At 34.1% G+C, this 14,664-nt stretch overlaps 1 protein-coding gene across 3 annotated transcripts in view; it reads left to right on the forward strand.

The window, feature by feature from the left end:
* KIF18A (kinesin family member 18A) overlaps positions 1-14,664 on the forward strand; it is a 94,658-nt gene that overhangs the window by 48,867 nt on the left and 31,127 nt on the right. For all 3 annotated transcript variants that reach the window (XM_023230331.2, XM_023230332.2, XM_023230333.2), the window contains 3 exons: positions 997-1,161; positions 7,796-7,917; positions 11,327-11,562. In XM_023230331.2, coding sequence (XP_023086099.1) covers positions 997-1,161; positions 7,796-7,917; positions 11,327-11,562 — 523 coding nt within the window. The remainder of the gene's footprint in view (positions 1-996; positions 1,162-7,795; positions 7,918-11,326; positions 11,563-14,664) is intronic.

The following is a 14,664-nucleotide window of genomic DNA, read 5'->3' on the forward strand; positions in this document are numbered from 1 at the left end:
AAGATTTGGTTATGACTTCTTGATAGCCACCTTTGCCTGACCTTAAATCATTTATTAGCTCATATCCTCTATCCAGATGAAGATAATCATATTTTTCTGTTATATGCCCTGGTCTCAATAGTACATCTTTTGTCAAAGTTAAGAGATGTTTATCTCCCAAAGAGGGGAAATTCTTTGACCAAATTCAAATCTAGTTTCTGCTCTTCTTTTTTTTCATTTCCTGCTCCCAGAACCAGCTGCAAATGCTTATTCCAACCTTTGGGGATCCATTGTTTCAGGTCTACCCATCCTATCTGATAATTATTGACTTTAGTGTCTATGGGCAAATACCCCAGAGAGGGCAGATGTTCTGGCCCATTGTTTTCATGATAGTGTGCAAGACTCTTAGGGTAAGAAATCAAAGATTAATTGTAATCTCAATTTGTGCCTAGGTAAAACACCAAAAATATTTTGAATATTCATTATGGCTCCTGAACCAAGCTACAGGCAAGATCAGTTGCTGATAAGCACTCTGATATAAGCTCTTTTTTCTATGATTTATATCAATTTGAGGCCTTATAGGCAAACACAGAGCAATAGAACACAATATTTATTCACATCAAAGATAAGAGCAATATATGCATCTGCTTTGATTTTGAGTATGGAGATCATGGAATGTATCTGACCTTGTATGAACTTTTCAAATGAAACATACTGAAAGGACTGTACTTTAACACCAAAGAAACAAAAGTTATGGTCTTCGATTTGGTCGTTGTATTTCTGAAAGCCATAAACTCTCAACCTGTAATTTTATAACAATGACTCACAGCTCAATTTCCTATTTTTCTGCAAGCAGTAGTATTCTGAGATTTCAAGGGGGAAATAGCTTTAAATACAAATATATAGCCTAACTTAATTTACTACAATAGTACACATAAGAAAATATACTATTTACTAATATCACACACATCAAAGATCATAAAAATTAGATTCACTGTTAAATGAATTGTGTTTCAGGCCACTGGAAAACGAGATCATAGACTTGCAATGTTGAAAACTCGTCGCTGCTACCTGGAGAAAAGGAAGGAGGAGGAACTGAAGCAATTTGATGAGAATACTAATTGGCTCCATCGTGTCGAAAAAGAAATGGGACACTTAGGTCAAAACGGTCATATTCCAAAGGTACAAATATCTCTGTATGTAAGAACTGAGCTCCTAAAATGTGTTCTCTTCCTTATTGAGTAAATGTCTTTCATAAGACAACTATTATTGCCTCATAACTCTGAGATTTAATTTACTTTTAAATGTTATTTCTAAGTGATTGCATCCTTTTATAAGGTAGCTTTTAGGTTAAAATAAATAATTCTATTTCAAACTGTATTTAAGGATTCATTATGTAGGTAATTTGTTAGAAATGTTGATATTTTATGCAAAAATAGTTTAAATGAGGTCAACATTAAATGTGTTATGGTTAAAGTTGATTTGAAAGGGTGTGTGTGTGTGTGTGTGTGTAACTGAAGATATTCCACCTTAGAATGGCAAAAGGTTTTATTTTTAAAGTGTAGTGATGGGTAATGACAGTATCATATTAGAATTATGTTCTGCTACAAGGTTGCAGTAATCTAACTTTAGTGCCTTAACTAGTGTGGGCTTCTTTTGTTCTCTTAACAATAAGTCTTGGAAGTATGCAGTTCATTTCTAATGCAGTACCTTTAAAATGTCATTATCATGCTTGTCGTTTCATGATTGTAATATTACTGTTTCATATCTAGTCTCAAGTTTATACACCTAAGCCAGAAGAAGAGGAAAGGAGGGGGGATGGCTATATAGGAGAGCAAAGATGTTTCCAAAAATTCCTAACAGACTAATGTGTTGGCTAGAAATATGTCACATGGCTATCTGTAGATAGAAGACACTCTGAAAAGATGACCTCCTTTTTTTTTTTTTTTTTTTTTTGCTTAATTACTCTGAACAGTATTGGAGCTCTCTCTTTTTTTTTTACTTTAAATTCTGGGATACGTGTACAGAATGTGCAGATTTGTTACATAGGTACACATGTGTTGTGGTGGTTTGCTGCACCTATCAACTTGTCATCTAGGTTTTAAGCCTGGCATGCATTAGGTATTTGTCCTAATGCTCTCCCTCCCCTTGCCCCCTACCCCCGACAGCCTCCGGCATGTGATATTCCCGTCCCTGTGTCCATGTGTTCTCATTGTTCAGCTCCCACTTATGAGTGAGAATGTGCAGTGTTTAGTTTTCTGTTCCTGTGTTAGTTTGCTGAGAATAATGGCTTCCAGCTTCATCCATGTCCCTGCAAAGGTCATGAATTCATTCGTTTTTATGGCTGCATAATATTGCATGGTGTATATGTGCAATATACTTTTTCTTTATCCAGTCTATCATTGTTTAGTATTTGGGTTGGTTTCAAGTCTTTGCTATTGTAAATAGTACTGCAATAAACATATGTGTGCATGTGTCTTTATAGTAGAATGATTTATAATCTTTTGAGTATATACCCAGTAATGGGATTGGAGATCTCTTAATAAGAAAGAAGAAGAAAGTAAATATGAGCTAAGCAACTAGGAGCAACTGCTATGAAACAACTAATTTTCACCCAAATACTTAATAGTTTAATAAAAGAACAACTTCTTTTCAGTCTTTTTCTAAAAGGAAAAGTATCTACAGTCTCTACTTTGGTGATGCTCTTCTGAAATTCTATAACTCTGTGTCAGCTAATTGATATGGAAACTTCTAAAATCTTTTAATTCCTAGAAGGGCACCAGACAGGAAATACAGGTGAAAGAAAATATAAAATATTTACCAACAAATGCCAGAGATCTTTAATGTTCAAAAGTACTAATTTTTTATAATTCAAAGATATTAGTCAATGCATTATGACTGGGGAATGGATTCTCTGATGGACTAGCAGTGGCTGTAAATGATTATTCTTTTTAACATGAAAGCTCAGACATGACTGGAGAGAAAAGACTAGCAGTAGTAGTTAATGATGACAGTTCAAAGTAGTGAAAGGAGCAAGCAGCAGATATCCTGTTTGCTAAGAAGGAAGCCAAAGACAGTAGTTCCTTAGTATGGATATTTATTGAGCCAACAATTTAATCTGTACCTCAGAATATCTTGATAAAAGCATACCAGTCAGTTAGTTAAGTAGATTAGGACATTAAATATTGTATACAGCACATTCTAGTAATATTTTTCAATAATGTAACTTAGTCTGTAAGGCACTTTAAAATATTCCCCACAAAGAGAATGTAAACACTGGAAAGAGGATAGACTTTGGAGTGTTTGGTAGTTCTGGCATATAGTAGTTGTTTTGAATACCAACTCTAACACTAATTATATGACTTTGGACAGTGCGTTTAACATTAATGTCTTAATTTGTCATCTATAAATGTATTTAAGATATTATGAGCTTAAGTGGAGTGCTATATTAAAAGCCTAGCAACACTTAACAAATAATGGATGATAAATAATAGTTTAATTCTATTCTAAGCTACAATAGCATAGACATCAATAGCCAAGCAAGTTGTACAAAGAATGAGTGTACACAGTTAACAAAAGAGTTAACTGCATCATATAATATAATATAATATAACGTAATATAATATAATATAATATAATATAATATAATATAATATAATATAATATATAATATAATTTCTCTTCCAGAACAGTGATTCTGACCTTTTGGGGGGTCATAGATGCCTTTGAGAATCTGTTCAAAGCTGTGTGGATTTTCTCCCAGATGGGAGATTGGGGAGGTCAAATTCATACAATTTTGCATAAATATCCTAAGCCATTTGGGTTTCCTAAAACCCTTCCATTGACACAAGATTAAGAATATCTACTTCAGAAGGAAACTACAGCACATTTTTTAAAAATGTTGTGTCCATCTTGAGATGATATAATGACTCAAAAGGAGTAAGCAAAAAAAGACAAGATTCATTAATAAACTATAATATGGTTAGCTAGGATCAGAGGATATAACTTCTGAAATTCCATATAAAGCCATAGAGGCTCATCATAGAATGCAACAGGCTCTATTGCAGTACCTGTAGGAATACTGAAATATGGTTATGTTGTTGATAAAATCATTTCAAAGAAAACGACTGATAACCCTGGCCAAATGATTGTTTCTCATTTAATGTACAAGAGTTGCTTCTCTTGGATTGGTAGCAGGAGTGGAATGTTGACAGTACTTTTCAATTTATTTCACTTATTATTTAATTGTTTATTTGGAGACTGTATATCTAAAGCAGTCATATTCTCAAGATTATCATTTTCTAAACTACATAAAACTCTTAAGTCTTTCAGTTAGTGTTAAACTTTGACCTCATTTAAAAATAACTACTGAAGATTCCTTAATTTGTTTGGTTACTTCGGGCTATGATATTCTCATAGATTATTTACCCCTTCTAGTCGGCAAAAATTTTTTCATGAAGAGTCTTGAAACAACTTTTTGTGTGTAGTAAAATATAACATAAAATTTACCATCTTAACCATGTGTAGATATACAGTTCAGTGGCATTAAGTATATTCATTAAAAATTTTAAATATGTGTTTATATAAGTTTTAAATAATATTCCTAGAGTATTTTCACCTCTCAATATCCTAACTTAATTTACATTATGCTTGTATTATATGTTTGTCCATGTAATAAACATTCCAACTGCAGAAGTACTTAAGAACTTATGAAATCTTAAGGAGGCAAAAAAGTCATTTGTAGAAATTTACTAGTTTGCCTTTTCTATCCCACATTACCATAAGCTTCCAATTTTAAAAATGGTATGGTATTGTTTCTGATATCATTATTATTGCTATTTTGTGTTTGCTTTTTTGTCTACTTTTTAGTGTTTATGAAGTTAATCAATATTGTCTAGATTATTTTTAATAAATAAAAACTTTTTCAATATGGTCAAATTAATTTTTCTAGCAATCTGTCATCTAGATTTCTCTTATGAAGAACTTTTGTATACCTGAATGTGAACCTGGAATTGATTTTTACATCTTTGTTTTTTATGCATTTTAACCCAAATAACTTGAACAAATAAAATTAAAACCATTTTCATTGCCATCACCCAAATCTAACCCCTCAATTCTTTTTTGTGCAAATATTTATAGCTGAAAAAATAGCTGAGAAAATTATCTAGTTATAAGCCATTATTTTTTATATAAGCAAATTGAGACATAGCTTTACGATAAAGGGACTTATCCAAGGTCAAACAACTCTGGACAAATACCCAGAACTTCTGACTTTCAAATTGCTGCTGTTTTCTCTATACTCTCCTGCATTATTTACTCTTCAATATTCTGAATCTGTCTGCTTCTCTTTATACCCCTCTACTGCTATCCCTAATTCAGACTCCTGTGCCCCATTATTGGACTGATACATTTGGTCTTTCTTCTCTGATTCATGTTCTGCTGCAATTCATTTTCTCCACTGCAACCAAAGTGAATTTTAAAAGATAAAACTGATCATGTTGTTCTTCAGTGCCTTCTCCCTAGAATAAATTCTCCATTGTGAGTTACCAGGCCTAGCATGATCTGGCACCTGAATACTTCTCAAGGTTTATATATCACCTTTCATTATACTCTATACTTTAGCCATTACTGGCCTACTTATAGTTCTCAAAGTAAGCCATGTTCTTCCAATCAGATTTAGTCATTAGTATGTCAAGAAAGACTCAAATTGTAAACTTGGTTTTCCAAAGTTAACAGGCCAGCCAAAGACCCATTATTGACTAATATAATTATACAATCAAGTCTTGTCTCTTTAAAAGACTGACTCAAGAAGATAAAGGAATAAGATTATCAGAGGATGTATATGAAGGAGGGATTTTTTTCTTTATACTTTAGGTTTTAGGGTACATAAGCACAACGTGCAGGTTTGTTACATAGGTATACATGTGCCATGTTGGTTTGCTGCACCCATCAACTCATCATTTACATTAGGTATTTCTCCTAATGCTATAAGGAGAGGTTTTTTTAAAGGAAAAAAGATGCAATGTGTGGCAAATATGTTCACACTATTATGATCATCCAATTTTCTAACTATTAATAGAAAGAACCAAAGAGATCATCTGATCCAACTCTTAAATTTTAGTCAAGTAAACTGATCTCCATAAAGAGCATATATTTGGCTTAAGGTGACATTTGTTTCAAGGTTAAACCTATCTCTGAAATCACATGACTCTAGCCATATCATCATGCCTCCTAAAGATAATTTTTTTTCTAAAACATTTGATATATTTCTTGAAGTATAATGAATTACATAAATAACTCCTAACTTTAATATATCCAGACAAACAGGATGAGTGACATGGTTCTCTGTCATAGTCTCAATAACTGGTATTGGAAGTACTTTTTAAAAAGGAGAAAAAAAAGGTTGACATTTTAGAAAATTATTGGTCAACTGCACATTGGAAAGGAGTTTTATTAAAATTGGTTTAATCTTAATATTCTTTAAAATAATCTGAAGAATATTTTGCATTGTTTCCACTCACTAATAAGATGGATTATGGGAATTGTCCCTAGGAGGAAGTTTTCAGTTGCCAGGCATAGCTCTCCTGCATGTAGGGTTCCTGTCTTAGCCATTCAAAGTGTCCAAAGAATTTAAATTTTTTTCATTGTATTGACTGAAATTTTTCCAATAAAGTTTCTGAGAATATTTGATTATTACCTTTTATACTTTGGTGTAATCCCTTCGCTGATATTTTCTGTAGATAAGGTTTAGTAGGTTTAAGGAAAGACAAGTAACTTTAGGTAGTAGATTACAGGACACCTGGCCCTAGGCAAATGAGGCTTAGGAAAATGGAGCCTACAAAAATACATTTTCACACTTTTGCCAGGATGAAGCTTGTATCAAGAGTGGGTCTCAAGTCTTGTCTCTTTAAAAGAAGAAAGATTCAAGAAGATAAAGAAAATTATCAGAGGACGTATATAAAGGATATTTTTCTTTTAAAGGAAAACAGATGGAATATTTGGCAAACATGTTGACACTATTATGATCATTTAATTTTCTAACTGGAAAGGCCTGAAGAGATCATCTGATCCAGCTCTTAAATTTTAGTCCAGTAAACTGATCTCCATAAAGGCTGTATATTCAACTTAAGGTAGCATTTGTTTCAAGTCCTTATAAGCCCATTTCTAAAATCACATGACTCATAGGCCAGTGCTCTAACCATATCATCCAACCAAAGGTGATATCAACCACATGATCTTTTGTTTCATGCAAAAAAAATTTTTATTGCACACAACTCAAGACTTAGTACACTGGGGCTTTAACACTGAACTAACCTGACTCGATGCCTGTGCTGATGGTAAAATGTATGTTCTGGTATGAACAGAGAAATTATAAATAAATGAATACATCAATGAAATTGTTACTGATAATGCAGTCAGTGCTATGACAATATCAAGGGGTGGAGAGTGTCTATCCAAATACAATGCTCAAGGAAAGCCTTTCTGAGGAAGTGATATTTAAGCACAAACTAGTCATATTTATGTGTTTTTACAACATCGTGAACAAGTTGGATAGACCAAGAACCTGTCATCACAGTAAAATTTCTTCTGAATTCCTAACATTCAATTTCTGAGGAAACATGAAAACTTACCTTGCTTGTAAATTATAGACAACCTTTTCCAGAACTCTTATTTTTCAAATTATTTCTAAACATATTATTTAATATCTAAAAAGAATTAAAACTATTGGCAACAATATAAAATAAGTGTTATTAAACTGATTTAATTTTAATATTCTTAGAGTAATCTGAAGTACATTTTATATTGTTTGTCCTAGGAACTCAAGAAAGATCTTCATTGTCACCATTTACACCTCCAGAACAAAGATTTGAAAGCACAAATTAGACATATGATGGATCTAGCTTGTCTTCAGGAACAGCAACACAGGCAGACTGAGGCGTGAGTACATACATCTACCTATTTTCCAATTTTACCACTATATCTGAAGCACAGAAGTTCAATTTTCCACTGCCAGAAAATTGAGTTTTATGTGTTACAGGATACATTATTTTTAAGTGTCTGCCTGAACCAGAAAACATTGAGAGAGTTCTTTCCTTCCAACAAACTTTTTACATTGCTTTATAAATTTGAAAGTGTTTTTCTTTCAAAGTACATCACTTTTACTTAATATATGCTATGGAATACAAAATTTCATAAGTACCTACACATTGAAAAGAAATCTGCCTTCTACCTCTATCTTCTAGCCATCCATGTCTCCTCTTAGAAGCAAGTGCTGTTAACATCACTTGAATTTTTAAGTAGGCAATTGTTAATTATTCATAATTTCAGAATTTTTTGCTGTCATTACAGTAAAGTTACTAAATATCAGGTGTCCTGATTTTTATGGGATGCTGTAAGAGACCTTTTATGTTCTCTCCTCTAGCTCAGTAGTAACATTAGTCATTTATTTTTTAAAACATAATAGTAAAAAAGAAAAAGTATGGCTTAATCTTTTTTTTAATTATTATTATTTTTTTATTATACTTTAAGTTCTAGGGTACATGTGCATAATGTGCAGGTTTGTTACATATGTATACATGTGCCATGTTGGTGTGCTGCACCCACCTATGAGTGAGAACATGCGGTGTTTGGTTTTCTCTTCTTGTGATAGTTTGCTAAGAATGATGGTTTCCAGCTGCATCCAGATACATCAGTCAACTCCTTAGGCATCACTTTGATGTTCCATGCAAATGAGAAATTTATTTCTCTAACTGCTTTCTGCTACTCTAAGAATCTATTCATGTTCTACTAGTATGTTCAAATAACTGATAATTAATTATCTTGATTTAGAGGAAATTATGTTAGTATACCTTTTTTTAAAAAAGAATGAAAATCTTCAGGGAGTTATTCTTATGTGGCTGGAAGCTCAAACTAATCTCTTTATAGTTTCTGTGTCTATTCCTAAAGCAGATATTGAATATTCATTTGGTAACACTCAAACCACTTACAAGAGCTGAAGTCATCAAGAAACATTAATTTCTTTTAACCATATTACATTTGCTATATCAGACCCTAGATGAATACACTATCTTAAGATAAACATTAACCTTAAAATGGGGGGAAAAAGACTAACTCAATAATTTAGAAAATTGGTGAACTACAGCGTCACAGAGGCAATGTGGCATAGAAGAAAGAAGATGAGTTTTGGAATCAATCTTGAATTACAGCTTTTATGAGCAATATAACCTTATGCTGATTATTTAGCTTTGCTAAGCCATGGTTTTCTTATATAAAAATAGCTTATAATACATTTCATGTAAAGGTTATGAATAGATTATAATACATTTCATATAAAGTTTTTGAAAAGATTAAACATGAAAATAAATAACATGATATAATTCCTGTGTTATAGGTCCCTAGGACTACTTTCAGGTTCAGTGATTCATTAGGAGGACTTACAAGACTCATTATATAGTTTTATTATTAGTTGTGCTTTATTTCAGCAAGAGGCTACAAAGCAAAATCGGCAAAGGGAGAAGGTACAGGGGGCAAAGTCTGCAGGAACCCTGACACAAAGTTTCAAGAGTCTTCCTCCAGTGGAATCACACAGAGTGTGTACAAGTCCTCCAGCAAAAAGTTGTGGCAGCACATGTGAAATGTTGTCTGCTTTGGAAGCTCTTTTGAGTTCCGTGCCCCAGGTTTTTATTGGAAGCTAGTTGCATAGGCACTTTCTGCCAGGATGTATCAAAATTCCAGACTTTTCAAAAGGAGAGACAGTGTTTTAGCATAAACCACATTGTTTGTGCAAACAGTTCAAGCACAGTGAGCCACTCTTGTCATATGAGTTCTGGAAATGCTGGGAACCCTCCTAAAATCCATATTTTAAAATACCAGCCAGGTGTCAACCTTATAACCAAGCCTTTCTTAGCAGTGTCAGGCCTACTATGATAACTTTCCTGCACAGTACCTGATTAGTGTAGATGCTAAATAAGTAATTGTTCAATTGCCTTTGATTAATAACTTCTTCTTGTACTTGTTACCTACTTGACTTAATTGCAGTACCCTCTAGCAACCCCCACCAAAAGGAAAAAGGTCACCATTTTTTGTGCTGCTATTGAAATATTTAAGACTCATAGGTTAAAAGGTGATATTTCCTTGTGTATGAAAATTAATGCCTGATTAGTGTTTTCCCACTACCCTATCCATACTTCTACTGGTTCTCTTCTCCTCAATGTTATGAGACAACTGGAACATCATCTTGACGGACTCAGGATTCCAGGACTGAATCACTTCCAGATCGTTCATGTTGTTAGACATCTTCCTTTATAGAAAAGTTGGGAACCACTGATTGAGTGTATAAATTTGTAACTGTTTAGCTGTGATATTTCTTCAGTGACCACTTACATAGAAGTCTGATACACAAAAAATTACATTCAGTGCTGCTCTAATTGTTACTAATAAGGAAGATTTTGAGTTAGAGCCATGAATCCAGTGCCCTAACGATTATTTGTACTCCCATCCTTATCCACAACTTTTCTCCTTAAAATCCCTTTAAGTGCCATTCCAAAAGCCATTTCTTCAGGTCATTTGAGTTAAAGGAGAGGTAGGTTTTGTTCTTTCGTTATGTGTTTGTGTGTGTGTGTTATAATATTGTATACCTAAAATATATATCATCATTTCACATAGTATATTAATTTTTCATTTCAATTTTATGATAATTAGTAGCAGTAACAACATCTGTAGTTTGGAAATCACATTATGTTTTGCAAAAAGCTTTTATGTACATTTAATTCATTTAGCCAGGCACAGTGGCTTATCCCTGTAATCCCAGCACTTTGGGAGGTGGAGGCAAGAAGATCTCTTGAGGCTAGGTGTTTGAGACCAACCTGGGCAACATAGCAAGACCCCATCTCTACCAAAAAAATAAAAAAATTAGTCAGTGTAGTGGCTCACATCTGTGTTCCCAGCTACTCGGGAGCCTGAGGTGGGAGGATCAAGTGAGCCCAAGAGATCAAGGCTGCAATGAGATGATCATGCCACTGCACTCCAGCCTGGGCCACAGAGTGAGACCCTGTCTCTAAAAAATAAGTAAATAAATATACTTAACTCATTTAGTCCTCAAAGCAATCTCCTGTTGTAAATAGTGGCTATTTATCTATCCCTCACATTACAGAGGAAAAACTTCAGTTTTTGCCTTGTCCAAGGTCATATGGAAGCAAGTGAAGACAATCTGAGACTAGAACTTAGTTCATACATGGGAAATTATTTTAATGATATGCTAATACTTTGGGTGTTACATAAAAGAACTAAAATAATGTATTTAAGATGTAACATTTACCTCTCCTTTCTTCTCGTCTTCTGTATATAGAGTATTAAATGCTTTACTTCCAGCCCTAAGAAAACAATATTGCACATTAAAAGAAGCTGGCCTGTCAAATGCTGCTTTTGAGTCTGACTTCAAAGAGATCGAACATTTGGTGGAGAGGAAAAAAGTGGTAGTTTGGGCTGACCAAACTGCTGAACAACCAAAGCAAAATGATCCACCAGGGATTTCTCTTCTAATGACTTTTCCACAACTTGGACCAGTTCAGCCTATTCCTTGTTGTAAGTATAACTTTTGTTTTAAGTAAATAGTAACATTATTTCTAAAGAGAACCTTTGTATATCAATCTATAGAACAGTTAATTTTTAATAGATTTGGCTATTTTATTAAAATTAATTGGGACCAGGCACGGTGGCGCACGCCTGTAATCCCAGCACTTTGGGAGGCCGAGGCGAGCAGATCATAAGGTCAGGAGATCGACACCATCCTGGCTAACACGGTGAAACCCCGTCTCTAGTAAAAATACAAAAAATTAGCCAGGCGTGGTGGTGAGCACCTGTAGTCCCAGCAACTCGGGAGGCTGAGACAGGAGAATGGCGTGAACCTGGGAGGTGGAGCTCGCAGTGAGCCGAGATGGCGCCACTGCACTCCAGCCTGGGCGAGAGTGCGAGACTCCATCTCAAAAAAAAAAAAAAAACTTAATGAGAAAATTACCTTTATAGTCATTTCAATTCACCAGTATCGTCCAAAGATCTAGAACAGGTATGCATTGATGTTCTAAATAACTCTAGCAGTAAAATTCATTTTACCCTCTTTTCTTTTTTTTTTTTTTTTTTTTTTTTTTGAGACAGGGTCTCACCCTGTTGCCCAGGCTGGAGTGCAGTGGTGCAATCAAAACTTGCTGCAGCCTCCACTTCCTGGGCTCTAGCAATCCTCCCACTTCAGCCCAAGGAGTAGCTGGGACTTACAGGCATGCACCACCACCCCTGGCTTTTTTTTTCTTTTTTTTCCTGTGGAAACAAAGTATCACTATGTTACCCAGGCTGACTTCAAACTCCTGGACTCAAGCAGTTCTCTCCCTTGGCCTCCCAAATTGCTGAGATTATAGGCATGAGCCACTATGCCTGACTCGTTTTACCTATTTTTGATGGAATAATTTTGCTTCCTATCCTTCTTTAAAATGTAACCTCTATTAAGGGCAGGAAATTATCATTAATCATATCATATTCTATAATAATAATCTGTTCTTAAGATCAACTAACATTGTAGAGTTTACTATTTTTCTGTTGACAAATCACTTGATATTTCTCTTTCTCTCATAAAAGTATGTATGAGACATTTTAATTGCAAAGCTAACATATAATCTTAGTAAAGAAAAAAATTCAGACAATGGCCATCTTCAACTCTTCTCAGAACCTCAATTTTATGCCCTATCTCAGAGATTAAATGCTGTTAAATATTTATTTTTGCAGTATGTGTATAATACAAATGTATTTGTATTACATAAAGCTTTTTGTTAAGTTTCACATGAATGCTAGCACATTACACATAGTGGTCTGCAACTTTTTTGTTTATTATGTTTATTGGTTTTATTTGTTTATTATGAACATTTTTAGGGTAGATACATGAAGAATCTACCTCATTTTTTTATTGTTTTTGAGAATCCAGAGAATAGACATACCATAATTTAATTAACCGTTTTCTATTAGTGAACAGTACATCAGAGAACATATCTGTATATTCACATTTGTGCGTGCATAGCAGAATCCTAGAAGCTGATTTGCCAGGTTAAAGGACATATCTTTTTTTTTAATGCATCATGTTAAACTGCTTTTTATAATTTTTTTCTATGCTTAGTACACATGAGAGTACCTGTTTCATCTTCACCTAAACCAAAAGTAGTAACAACAGCAATAATAATAGTGCATGGTCTTTTTTTTTTTTTTTTTTTTTGAGATGGAGTCTTGCTCTGTCACCCAGGGCTGGAGTGCAGTGGCACAATCTCTGCTCACTGCAAGCTCCGTCTCCCGGGTTCACGCGATTCTCCTGCCTCAGCCTCCCAAGTAGCAGGGACTACAGGTGCCCGCCACCACGCCCGGCCAATTTTTGGTATATTTAGTAGAGACGGGGTTTCACCATGTTAGCCAGGATGGTCTCAATCTCCTTACCTTGTGATCCACCCGCCTCGGCCTCCCAAAGTGCTGGGATTACAGGTGTGAACCACCGCACCCAGCCGCATAGTCTTTTAAAATTTGTAACTCTCAGATTATTGATAAGGCCAATTCATCCCCTGTGAGGTATCCTTTGCTCATTTGCCCTAGTGAAAATTTTTGTTTATTTGTTATGGGTTTGATGGGCTTTTTGTTTGCTTAGTTTTTTGCTTGGCACTTCATATCTAATAACTCTCTGTTCATTTGGTGCTTTTTATATATATATATGTTAAGCAATAATTGATCAATTTATTGGACTTTTAACTTTTATGTAGTCAAATCTGCCTGTATTTTCCATTATGGGGAATTTTCTTGAGATCTGGTGTTTGTTAGCCCCTCACTCCCAACTAGAGTCCATTTTTCTTATGTGAGCTAAATGTGTGCTGAGACATTTGGCTCAAATGTGTCCTAGCACACATTTAGCTCACCTAAGACAAATAGACAAATAGTTGGGAAAGAAGGGCTAATATGTAAGACCTTATTCACAGAGAATAATAATCTGTTGAAGTCAGATTTTATGTTAAGTGTTGCACCTGTGAATACAATCTGACTTCTGGCTTATTGAAATATTTCCCCAGTCTTTGGCTTTTAATAGTTTTATTATATTATACCTAGCTGACTTTATTTTTACTTCCCTTAAGTGGGTTGATGACTTTCTGAATTTCTTTCTGCATTATCTTTCATTTGTTTTGGAAAATTCTTAACCATTATCTCCTCACCTATTGCTTTTGTCACTTTTGCTCTCTCCTCTACTTTTGGGACTCCAATTATATTGCATGCCACTTTCTCATTGTATTGTTTATGCCTTTTACTCTTTTGCTTTTAATGTGTTTTTCCTCTCCCTGGATAATTTTGTTTCTCACATTCTGCAGTTTACTTTCTTTTTTCAGCTTTATCAAATGATCCTTAAATCCATAAAATTTTTAATTTCAGTCACTACATTCCAATTCTGGAATTTCCATTTTATTCTTTTTTATAGTTTCATATCTTTGCAAAAATTGTTATTAATTACAAAGGTTATAATTACAGTCAGCCATCCATATCCATGGGTTCTGCATCCATGGATTCAACCAAGTGATAAAAAAAAAAAAAAAACATGGATGGTTTCATCTGTACTGAACATATAGATTTTTTTGGTCATTATTCCCTAAACAATGCATCATAACTATTTAC

The sequence above is a fragment of the Piliocolobus tephrosceles genome, chromosome 13, assembly GCF_002776525.5.
Source record: "Piliocolobus tephrosceles isolate RC106 chromosome 13, ASM277652v3, whole genome shotgun sequence".
In the NCBI taxonomy this organism is placed as follows: domain Eukaryota; kingdom Metazoa; phylum Chordata; class Mammalia; order Primates; family Cercopithecidae; genus Piliocolobus; species Piliocolobus tephrosceles.